General features: G+C 42.7%; 1 protein-coding gene across 1 annotated transcript in view; it reads left to right on the forward strand.

The window, feature by feature from the left end:
* Positions 1-5,810, forward strand: part of ASXL3 (ASXL transcriptional regulator 3) — a 132,804-nt gene extending 126,994 nt beyond the window's left edge. Inside the window, exon 11 of the mRNA XM_040984705.1 lies at positions 2,085-5,810. Coding sequence (XP_040840639.1) covers positions 2,085-5,810 — 3,726 coding nt within the window. The remainder of the gene's footprint in view (positions 1-2,084) is intronic.
* Positions 5,811-12,887: the final 7,077 nt, after the last annotated feature.

A 12,887-nucleotide genomic window follows, 5' to 3' on the forward strand; every position in this document is an offset into this window, starting at 1 on the left:
AACAGCTCCATTGCCCAGCAGAGAGAACTCGGCGTAAGGTAGAGCCCCATTAAATATTTCAGAGCATAATAAATAAAATTGCCTTATTTACTCTGAGGGAGAATGCTATAAAGATACAGAAATCATTTTTTTTTCATTTCCAAGACAGTAAAGAAGTCTTTAATCTCAAAGAATAGTATAGTCTTGTAGAAATATGTTGCTTTTTCATACTTTGTATTCCAACGAAATTTTACCTCCTGCAAAGCAGAATTTTCTATGAATTGCTTCTGAGTAAACAGAATATTAAGGTTAATTCGGTACAAATTGTTGTTTAAACATACTGCTACCCTCTATCATTTATACTTAATTGATGCGTCTATTTAGGCTAACTTACCTCGTCACGCAATAAAGTGGATTGTTCCCCTCAGAGAATTTACCTTTAATTATAAACATCTCAAGCTCTATAAAAATCTATTTTTCTTTAGTTCTGCTGTATCTGCTTTTTATGTGATTCATCATCTTCACAGGCTCAGTTTTGAAGAGTGTAGCTGCATTCTGTTTAATGTAACAATCCCAGTTTAATTAGATTGTAGAGATGTTAAAGATGAATCTTAACCTCCAGTTAAATAGCAAATGTTGTATATCTTCATTTTCAAAGATATGGAAAGAAAAGTATAAATATCTATTTCAGGAAAGTGGTTTTAAACATACCAGTCCTAAGATACGCACTTTATTTAAAGATGCATGGATGCGTAAATACATAGATAGATACTGTAAGTATGTTTGATGTTCTTGAGCTCTTAGCTGGAGATACTTAATTTTAAATTTTTTAGATGTTATTTTTCTAGACTGAGGGGAAAATTTATAAGGACTATTGAATCGCTTCACTTTTTCTTTATCTTAGGCCACAAGGGAAGTTTCAAAAGCAGTTTGAAAATAAGAACTCAGACAACTCAGGAATGTAATTCTATCCCTCAAAATTCCAAAGCATAATTCCTAATGGATGTGTTGCTGAAGCATGTGTCAAGTGAACACAGTATAAATATACATGTGTTAGGAAGAGAGAAATTTTCTAGGTGAACGTGGGGGAAAAGAGAAAGAAGAAATAGACACAAACAGCACTGAATTAACACTAGAATCACTCAGGGGTTCTTTGACCCTGGGGTAGACCCCTCCGTCCTCCAGAAGCTCAAGTTTTCAACTGTAAAATGAGACCCCTTCCAGTGAGCCGTGCGTATCAGCATTGCTGTGGGCTACTGGTGCTTATGTCACGTGATGGTGTTGATGAACAGCGTGGTTTGGGACAGGTGTGAAATTGAGCAGATGGTATATTTTCTATAACAAAATGAACAGCCCAACCCATACTTTCTTTAGAGGCAGAAAGTGATCATCCAGATCAGTGTGGAAAACAGCACACTCACAAAGAGGGTCCCATTTCAGCTTTATGACAACTCTGTAAAAGAAATAGACCGGAAATAACTCACTCCATTTTACAACTCCGTTTACAAACTCTTATTGTGGACGTATTATATATGTATGAGGCAGCAGGTGAGGTAGTGTGCAAGTACATTAAAAACCTAGACCCTGGCTTAGAGAAATTGCTGGAGAAGCTGAGGTTTGGAGATTCCTAGCATCATCGAGTTCTTTGTACAAAGCCAGGTGAGAGTTCATCTTCTGACTTACTGGCCAGCATATTATTTTTTTTTTTCATTAGGGTGACACAAAGACAGTTAAAGTCAAGTCCCAGTTTTTTTGTGTCACTAAGGAAGTGCTGTAAAAAGTAAATATTTCTAAATTTCTCTCACTAACCTCATTTTAGGAAGCATGAGTTTTGATCCCATTTCTATAAAGCACGAAGAAGAGGCTGTCCTGCCATGCCTATTTAGATCCCTGGTTGAGGTTTTTTTTTAAGATTCCAGAGTTTGAAAACTTCCTTCATGTTCATTGTTGCCTTATTCCCTGAAGGCCGGTCAGGCTTTGAGGTTCATTTCAGCTCACATTAGCAGAATTTGCAGCCAGTCCTTCCCCTTTATGTCCCGATCTGCATGGCTCCCTCGGTGCTCCTGTACAAAACACCTTATCCTTGCCTTCTCTCCTTCTTTTAGATCCAGCTTTCCAAAATCGGGCCGCCTTTTATTATCAAGAGCCAGCCAGTCTCCAAGCCAGAATCTCGCACATCTGCTAGCACATCTGTTGGTGGAGGAAGGAACACAGGAGCCAGGACCCTCGCGGACATCAAGGCCCGCGCCCAACAAGCTCGGGCCCAGCGCGAGGCTGCTGCGGCTGCTGCCGTGGCTGCGGCGGCCAGCATCGTCTCAGGAGCCATGGGGAGCCCAGACGGAGGCAAGGCCAGAACCCTGGCACACATCAAAGAGCAAACCAAAGCTAAGCTCTTTGCAAAGCATCAGGCCCGAGCCCACCTCTTCCAGACCACGAAAGAGACCCGGTTACCTCCTCCCAGCTCCAAGGAAGGGCCTGCAAGCTTGGATATCTCTTCTACCCCTGAGACCAAAATGGAAGGTTCCACAGGTGTCATTATTGTCAATCCTAACTGCAGATCTCCTAGCAACAAGTCTGCACACCTCCGGGAGACCAGCACCGTGGTACAGCAGTCTCTCAACCCGACTCAGCTTCCAGAAACTGCCACAGACTTATCTGTGCATAGTTCTGACAAAAACATACCTGTGTCACATTTGTCTGAGAAAATTGTTTCATCTACCTCTTCGGAAAATAGCAGTGTTTCCATGCTTTTTAATAAAAATTCTGTTCCTGTGTCTATATGCAGCACTGCTATGTCGGGAGCAATTAAAGAACATCCCTTTGTGAGTTCTGTTGATAAGTCATCTGTTCTAATGTCTGTTGACAGTGCAAACACTGCAGTTTCTACTTGTAATATAAGCCTGTTAAAAACCATGCAGGGACCTGACACTCCGTGTATAGCCATTATACCAAAATGTATTGACAGCACTGCTCTTCCAGCCTCCGCAGAGGGCGCGGGCATCCTGAGCTCTGCAGACGAGAAGCCGTTACTCATCCCAAGCAGCAGTGCCAGCAACATCGTCTCCGGTCAGTACACCTCTGTGCCAACTCCTTCTATTGGAAACAGTTTGCCAAACCACCTCTCCACGAGCTCTGTCTTGATTTCCGCCCCAGGAATGAACACCAGATTTCCTCCTGAGAAGATAGCCATGCCTGCGAGTGAAGAACAGGCCCCCACATCCGTGGGTCCCACTGTGAGAGCACCCGTTGGCTGCAGTGACGCCGCGGCGGCCACAGACTCATTGGTGACACGCCCACCCATCGCCATGTTTACTGGAAATGTGCTAACGATAAATGCTTATGACAGTCCCCCCAAGTTAAACGCCGAAAGCTTGGACAAGCATTCAGGGCCTCGAATTAGGGCAGATAGTTCAGGACAACCTCACCAACCTGCAGGGGGCTTTGCGCCAGTAGCCATCAACAGATCCATTCCATGCAAAGTCATTGTGGACCACAGCACCACACTCGCCTCCGGATTGTCACTAACTGTCTCCTTAGAAAGCACGGAAACCAGCGGGGACCCGCAGAGCAGGTTGGTGAGGACAGAGGCGTCCATACAACCCCTGGCTTGTCCTCAGGTATCTGTGATTAGCAGGCCAGAGCCAATTGCAAATGAAGGCATTGATCACAGGTCCAGTTTCATTGCTGCTTCTGTGGCAAAGCAAGACTGTAAAACGTCACAGGCCCCCTGCACCAGTCTCCGAGAAATGCCTGTCATTCCGGAACAGTTAAATGAGGTGCCCACACCTAGTCACGGCCTTGCTGAACAGGCCCGTGGCCCACCTACTTTCAAAAGCGAAGCAGATACAACCTGTGGCAACCAGTACACGCCAGCTAACCATATTTGCTGGAATGATGATGGGATGAGAACCACGGGGCAACCTCTGCTCAGTCACGCAGGTTCAACTAAACAGAAAGAATATCTGGAGCAGAGCTGTCCAAAGGCGATCAAAACAGAACACACCAGCTACTCTCACGTCTCAGACCTCCATCCCAGGAACCTGCTAACAAGCATGGCTCTTCCCATGAAATCTGAGCCTCCTGAAGTGGACAAGAACTTTAGAATGGATACCGAAGACTTCCCTGGCCCGGAACTGCCACCTGCAGCAGTGGAGGTGGGCCCTGGCGCCCAACCCGCACAGAACACAAAAGCCTCCCCGGCGAGCCCCATGGAAGAGGCCATCTCGTTGGCTACGGACACCCTGAAAAGAGTTCCGGGTGCGGGGAGCTCCAGCTGCCGCCTGTCGTCCGTGGAGGCCAACAATCCCCTCGTGACACAGTTGCTACAGGGCAACCTGCCTCTGGAGAAAGTGTTGCCACAGCCCAGACTGGGAGGCAAGCTGGAGATCAACAGGCTGCCCCTGCCTCTTCAAACTACCTCAGTGGGTAAACCAGCACCAGAGAGAAGTGTTGTGGAAATGCCAGCCAGCTCGCCGAACCCTGACGGTAAGGGCTATTCGACAGGAACTCTTGCTCCACTGCAGATGAGGAAGCGAGAAAACCATCCCAAAAAGAGAGTAGCCAGGACTGTGGGGGAACACACCCAAGTGAAATGTGAACCAGGAAAACTGTTGGGGGACCCGGACATGAAAGGGGTGCCTTGTGTCATCAATGCTGGCCTCAGCCAGCTGGGGCACAGTCAGCCGTTCAAGCAGGAGTGGCTGAACAAGCACTCCATGCAGAACCGAATTGCTCCCAGCCCCGAGGTCAAACAGCAGAAGCGGCTGCTTCCCTCCTGTAGCTTCCAGCAGAACCTGTTCCATGTGGACAAGAATGGCGGCTTCCACCCTGACGCTGGTGCCTCACACAGACAACAGTTTTACCAAATGCCCATGGCTGCCAGAGCCCCTGTGCCCACCGCAGCTCTCTTACAGACTTCCTCGAAGAGCCCAGCTGGCTGCAATGCATTCGCCTTCAATAGGCATCTTGAACAAAAAGGGTTGGGAGAGGTTAGCCTCTCGGCAGCACCTCACCAGCTTAGGCTAGCCAACATGTTATCCCCCAATATGCCCATCAAAGAGGGTGATGATGTGGGAGGCCCTGCGCACACAATGCCAAACAAAGCACTAGTGCATCCCCCACCACCCCCACCGCCACCGCCACCTCCCCCTCCGCCCTTGGCTCTGCCCCCACCACCACCACCACCACCACCTCCACCTCCACCTCCACCTCCACCTCTCCCTAATGCTGAAGTCCCAACTGAGCAGAAACAACCACCAGTTACCATGGAAACCACTAAGCGACTCAGTTGGCCACAGTCCACGGGCGTATGTAGCAATATAAAATCGGAGCCTCTTTCTTTTGAGGAGGGTTTAAGCAGCAGCTGTGAACTGGGCATGAAACAAGTTTCCTATGACCAGAATGAAATGAAAGAACAGTTAAAAGCGTTCGCGCTGAAAAATGCAGATTTCTCTTCCTATTTGCTCTCTGAGCCACAAAAGCCTTTTACCCAATTAGCTGCTCAGAAAATGCAGGTGCAGCAGCAGCAGCAGCTCTGTGGAAATTATCCAACAATACACTTTGGTAGCACGAGCTTCAAAAGGGCAGCATCTGCAATCGAAAAGTCTATTGGGATGTTGGGAAGCAGCTCCAACGCGGCCACAGGCCTGCCTGGTCAGAACGCTCAGATGCCCGCCCAGAACTTCGCCGACAGCAGCAACGCAGATGAGTTGGAACTGAAATGCTCTTGCCGGCTGAAAGCCATGATTGTGTGCAAAGGCTGCGGGGCCTTCTGCCATGACGACTGCATAGGTCCTTCAAAACTCTGTGTAGCTTGCCTAGTTGTGCGATAAGAGCTGAGTCAAAGATGCAGTATCCCTTTTCAACTCGGAGAAGCCGAACAGCAGCAGCGACAACAGATTGAATCATGCAGTGGCTTATATCATGCTCATTTGTTTTACTTTGGAACAGATGATGTTTTCTCTAGGCAATGATTGTTTTCTTGGAATTCTCACAAAGGGAGGATGCACTCCCGACCTTGTGCTTCAGCTGCGTTCTCTCTTACAAAGCCTTTAGTTGTCATTCCCACTTTGGGAAAGTTTCTGTCAGCGTGTGTGTAGGTCACTGTCCCCTTTGTTTCCATTTTGTTTTCTTCCAGTCCAGGTGTAGCTAAGAAGAGGACTCTTGTAAAATCCATAACAGGCACCAGAAATGCAGAGGTAGAAAGCAAATCATAGAAGTCCGTTAAGGCGGTCATGCAATTTTTCTGTAGACGAGCCATGCCAGTACTGGTTTTTACAGTTGACTTTGCGGGACCTACCTTTACCACAGTGGCTAAACCACAGTTGGAAAGGGGAATCTGATTTCTTCCATTTACTCCTATCAGAACAGACACATCATAGGAGGCATCGATGAAATGCACTGTCATCCTTATTCTCTAGCCTCCCTTTTTGTGCATTCTCAGAGACTACGGTGGAATACTGTGTCTGCCTTGGATTTTGAACATGTGTTGTAGTGAAAAGCATCCTACACCTGAAATTGCAACAAGGAACCAGTATTCTGGTCCCAGCCCTTGGGCACTTGGCCATGTCACACCACTAGGCCAACAGAGCCAGCGGCCCAGAGGATTCGGATTGGGGAGCTTTATGTATGTATGGCTTTTTAAGAACAAATATGAAAAACAAATGCCCTAAAATTAAGGAAAAACAAGTAAAATGCTGTATATGCATGCCTACATAAGACAGTAATGTAAATATGATTCTATTCACTCGGATACAATTATTGGATGTTAAAATTTGGCCGAATAACTGTAGCCCTTGGTGATGACACCAGTGCACGCTGGCCTCCGCCTTTGAGGGGTCGCCACCGCTCTTTCTCACTGTCATTGTTAAAGGGACTACCCGAGGCTGACATGTTGATATTTCCTGAACCGTTTCATTCACAATTCTCAATCTCTATATTTACATTTGACTCTGAAATAGCCAACATTTAAAAAAAGAAGCTCTCCTAGGTTATGCATGTTTTGTTTTGTTTTGTTTTGTTTTCCTCAAGTGAACTCGGTATGTTCCTCAAATCTGGGGGGAGTGGAACTGCTTTCGCAAAAGGGATACTGCATCTTACAGTCATCTTCAGTTTTCATCCAGTAAAGACTAAGTGTTGAGTATTGGAGCTACATTCCATGTACTTTGGCCACCCTCGTGCTAGACAACAGCTAGAGTTCAGGAGGCTCTGTTCCCAAAAGAACAGTCACAAAGCACACACACGCACACACATACACATTGTGGGAAGATGAACAGCAACAAAAACCAAAACGCTCATTTAGCTTCAAACCCAGAGCACAAAATGTGGAGTGTCCATTATCCCACTGACTGATAGTGGCTGTAGAAATCAGAAATCATGGGGTGAGGGTAAAGCCGTCTGCATCCAGGGTCAGAATAACATAAAATCATCTTAATGCAATTGTTGACATTCCCTTGAAACATGTCTTAAAAATTAACTGGAATGTGCAGAAATTAAGTTCCTGTGTATCTTTTGTTAGGAATCACCTATAGGATATGTTTTTTTCCTCCATGATTATCATCACGATGTTGCCAAATCTTTGTGGGTGATAGAAACGTCATTGTTACTATCAAATTGCTGATAGTAAAAGACAGCTTACCTTGAAGGAACCTGCTTCAAGGCCATGATTGGTTTATCAGCCCAGCCAGTTCTGTTTCTCATACTAAATTGAAAAAAAAAAAAAAAAGAATGAGTGTGAAAGACCAATGCACTTAATCAGCCCCTCTCAAGGAGTGCAGTGTAATTTCCAGTGGATCCTTAGTTAACTACCTGTCAGGTTGTATTGGGGTGGTGTCCTTATTGGTGATGTCTTCATGCTCTACTTGGCTCTGTTATCATCTTAATGCTGAAGATCATGCTGTTAGTCTCACAGCGGGCTGTCCCTATGATTTAGACACTTGCATGCCAACTTCTTCTGAATACAGTTGCTACTCTCAGTGTCAGATACTGTCTACACCAGCAGATTAAAAACTACCCCCCCAGTAACTGGCACATGTTGAAGGAAAGTTCAGTCTACAAAACCTTTGCCCTCCGTGTGTGTGTGGTACAACTGACGGCGATGTGATACTGAGCTCACAGTATGTTCCATCATTGCTGAATACTGTCTGTGAGTGCTGGGCAGGAAAGAAAAGTGTCCTTCCTTGTCTTTGGATTTGTCACGTAATGGATTTGGAGACTCAACTGCTGATTGCGCATCTATTCCACCACCAGGGTGCATATAATAATAATAATAATAATTTCTGTGCCCTTGTTCTCTGTTGTCCCCCAGTTCAAATCTGTAATCCATGTATGGTATTATTGAACATTAATACTTTGGGACAAAAATTTAATGGGAAGAAAATTTCAGAAGCAAAATGTGGATGAGAAATTTTTTTGACATCCATTTACTATATTTACAAAGTCCAGGACATAAATTTGAGTTGGGTGAATAGCTTTTTTAGTTTCTGGTCTCTGCATCTGCCTATGTGCAGATGGAGAGTGTGGTTATTGGGGTGGGATGTGCACATCTTCTGTCCATCATCCTGATTATTGGATGCTGTTAGATCCCTGCCAGGAGAAGGACTCGCACATGGAACTCCTTGTTTCTTTACTGCACGGATGTGTTTGGCTAAGTAATACTTTCAGAGCAGAAAAAGAATATAACTGCTACTGCCTTACCCGGCTTCTCTCTGACATGCCTATGCCTGAGACGTGCAAAGACATTTAGGTAGTTAACGAGCATGCCAGTAGGAGCATTTTGATGCAGATTCATTTTCAAATTAAAGGTGTTTCTTCTTCCCCAAAGTCAAAAGTGCAGAAATGTTGGTGAACTGAGCACATTGTTACATATTCCTGAAAAACCAAGCTTTGGAGCCTGGCTGTTGGAAAGGCTCAGTGGGCTGGTGTTTCTGGGATGAGCTCTAGACCGTTTGACCCCTGACCCACGGAGATTCTTACTCAGTTCAAACTAAACATACAAAACCAAACAAGCTGGTGCGCTCAGTGCTTTTTGATGCAGTCGAGTCAAAACACATTGCTTGATAAGAAGTTCAAACCCCATTTGCTTGATGAACGAGAAGTTCCTGTGGCCTCGGGCTTAGCAGTTTTTCCTTGACCTGGTCAGTCCTAGGTGTATTAGACGCTGAAAGCAAGCTTTGGATTGCTTCTTGCCCGTGCTCTGAAGGCCTGGCACCGCACTAGCTCAACATGCAAAGCTGCGAGTCACTCTCTATTCTTGTTCTTGGAGGACAGTGTGAGGAGCCCTGAAACAGGACTGACTCCCTTTGACTATCAGGGGCCAGTGGAGCCAAATGTCACCTAATACAAAAATCCTGTCGTCTCACGCTTTGTCTCTGTACAGCGAACAGAAAGCATTTTTACTATAAAGGCGCTGCTTTTTTATAGCACATAATATTTCGCTTTGTATATTTGATAGTTGCAGAATAATTTAGACTGTAGACAAACTTTGTTGTATTTGTACTGTTTATGAACTTCCAGAGAAAGTGCTTTACTTGGTTGCCATCATTTTCATGTACTGCTGTATTTCCCCTGCTTCAGCAAAAGTGACTCTGCTTCCTATTTTCACATGTTTTCAGTACGGATTTTTTAAATGTGTGTTTGTGTGTATTTTAAAAATTTTTTTATCCTTTTTTTTTTGTTTTGGTCAGTATTCTGAATGTTTACATCTTTTTGACATTAGCCATTTAATGCCTTTTTCAAAAGGCACTATTACTCCTACAGTGTAACAACAAAATGTGAAATCAACCCAAACATAATATGCATGGCAAACGCAGATTGGGGGGGCAACAGCCCTGGACAGCATACAGAAAAGTAAAACCCTCCTTCAGTCCTCTACCAAAGAATATATTATTCCCACAGGAAAAACTCAGAAAAGGTGTGTAAAATCCTCAGAAGGGGGAGCAGCTGACTCAGTGAGACTGCTACAATTTAATACTGTTATGCTTGCTTTGATACCTGACTAAATGTGACTGAGTGCAACAAGCATTGAAAAAAATTTTTAGACAGTGTTTTGTTTAGAATTCAGGGATCATGCATTCTTTAATGGTGCTGTTTGTTTTTTATTTCTTATTTTCTACAAAGAAAAAAAAAGTGTTGCCTACAAAAGTGACTGCTCACAAGATCATAAGTTAAATGAGATGAAATGTCTGTCTCTCCATGTTTCTCTCTTCTTCCCTTTCTCAAAGTAACAATTTGGATTTCAATATTAATATGCTGGAGAAAATAAAGAATTTAAACATGAAATAGTTGTCATTCTTTTTTTTGTCAAAGAAATGAGGTAGTTACATATATGTCAAATTTATGCATCATTAGTGCATTGAGATTTTTAGTAAGAAAAAAATTATGGGGAAAGCAGCCAAAATCTGTTAGATTATCTACCATTATTTTTGCATGAAGAAATAACAATTATGATTATTGTTAAATCAGGAAAAACTAAATCCTCTTAGCTGGTATCTTGTAAGATTATTATTTGAAAATATATTTGGTTCCTATTCTAATGAAGATATTCTTAATTTATATCACAACACATTCCCATGAAGTATATTGTTACCTCCATATTTAATTTCCAAAGTGCATGATACGGGAATAGGTCTTTCAAAGAATTGTCCTTGTTAACTTTTTTATCCTACATTAAATATTATAGCTTGTTATTTGAATAAAATGCTGCGAGCCATTAGGACAAAATTGCTGCGGTTATATTTACATAGGTAAATAAACACCTATTGGAAAGATGAATTGGAAAGCATGAACTCAAATTGCCTGAAACTAGGTTCAACTGTTTTCATTTTCATGGAAAATGTTGCCTTTAGCCACCAGATGGCGAGAAAGGATATTTATTTTGGAAGGAAAAAAAAAAACCAAGCTCCCAACAATGAAAGTTCAGCTTATCCAAGGAAGCTAGTGGAGGAGGAGTCCTTTTTGTTCTTTCTTGTAGTGATGTTTGTTTTTTGTGCCTCTTTTTTTTTCTGTTTAGCTGTTTATGAAATGCTTTCTCAATTTTATTTAAAATTGTATCTTTTCAAAAGAATGTTCATTACATTACTTTACAAGCAACATCTAGGCCAAAAGTCACTAGATGCATGTGAGGAGGCCACTGTCCTCGGGTGACAGTTGCTAGAACTGATTTGAATGCTTTATATATCTTTATTTATTTTTGTCTTTATTAGTTTTCAAAAAGTAATCACAAAATGCAAATACTCGATTTTAATAAATTTGTATGGTTTACTTACCTAAGATACTGATTTATGTCCATCCTAAGAACTAGTGATTTATCCTGAAATTTTTTTTTAGTTTTCGAATTGATTATTGCAGTCAGAAATGATTCTGTTGTTCAGAAGTAACTTAGAACAGTTCCCAAACCCAGTTGGAGGCTCTGTGTAAGAAAATGTCTTTCCCTGTGAGTGTTCAAAGTCTTAAGTTAAAGGTTGCCTAGCCTTAATCAAGTGCAGAACACACACAGTTATTCAGTGATAGGCAGAAATGAGAAGGTTGACTATTCCAATTGTCACAAAAAGTCAAGACATCTAAACTGTACAATGAACTTAATCTTCCTCCTCGCAGACACTTTTTTCCAGGTTGCTAAGGCAATTAATTACCAAACCAATTGGAATTTACTCTTACTATATTCATTTCATTTATAGAACACTTTTCTTTGAAGATACTTAAGTTAAATGTGTTGTCTACTTTGATTCATATTATTCTTTCTGATATCATCTAGAGATGGTTCAAAGTTGAGCTTCAACCTAACAATAACAAAATAGGGAGATATTTTCTTGCTCAGCTTAAGTAAGCTATTCAATGGACTCCCCTTGTAAATCACAACTTGGTCCAAAAGTAGGAAAATCAACTGTTTTAAAAGAAGGTTGTGGACACTGAAGCTCCATCTCAGTTTTGGGGGGGTGGTATTTTATACTTTGGGGGTGGGGTGTGTTTAACAGTAAGCTTCTATACAAAGTTGACTTCACATTTGGGCCAACCGTGTATCTGTCATTTTCAAATTATGATTTCATTGAAGGAAAGAACTGTTGAGTTCTGACAGGGAGAAACTGGATGTGCGGAAGTGTGGCTGTTTTCCTTGATTCGTTTGGTTTAACAGTGCTTCACTCAGGATTCTGTAACATTTGCAGGTGAGAAGTGTGCCTGGCCTAAATCACCATGGGATTCTCTCCCCATCTGGAAGTGATAGCATTTGTGTATATTCATTCATAGAGAAACAAAAGCATAATGCAGTACTGTACTATAGATTTCATTTGCCAATCAAGTTCAGCCTCACACAGGAATTGAAGAGTGTGATGAATACATGGGAATGCTTTACTCTGATGGCTTCAAAATCGAAGCCTCCACAGCAGGTGATCCCATCTCTACCTAAATAAGGGTTCAACGAAGTTTTAGTACAACGTTTTTATTACATTTTTTTATGTCTTCGGGTGGGAAGAAACTATAGGAAGTTGATCATCTTTAACAGAAACATTCAGCAATTTAATTTAGTAGGAAAACTACTTCCAGAGTGGGAGTCTGGATAACTCCTTGCCTCTGGTCTCCAATCCTCACCTAGTATGAATGGTCACTCCTTTAGAAGGCCCTGCTGGAGTATACCACACATGTTTCCAAACATAAAAGCAACACTGAAACTGGTATTGTCACTTCTCATTTCTTTTTTTTTTCTTTGTTTCCTTTTTCTCACCTGTCCTCTCTTTCTTCTTAACCTTAGTTGCTCCCCTAGCCATTTCATCCATCCTTTCTTTCCTAAATTGATACTGGAAATGTTCTTTGGTGAAAAGATTTCCTGCGCATAAAGTTTTGCTTGGCAGAACTGGGGAGAATCAAGATACCACTCTCTAAAGTCCCACAAACAATCTGAGACTTAAGGACCT

The sequence above is a fragment of the Ochotona curzoniae genome, unplaced genomic scaffold (genome assembly GCF_017591425.1).
Source record: "Ochotona curzoniae isolate NIBS_2020 unplaced genomic scaffold, NIBS_Ocur_1.0 contig_43, whole genome shotgun sequence".
Taxonomy (NCBI): domain Eukaryota; kingdom Metazoa; phylum Chordata; class Mammalia; order Lagomorpha; family Ochotonidae; genus Ochotona; species Ochotona curzoniae.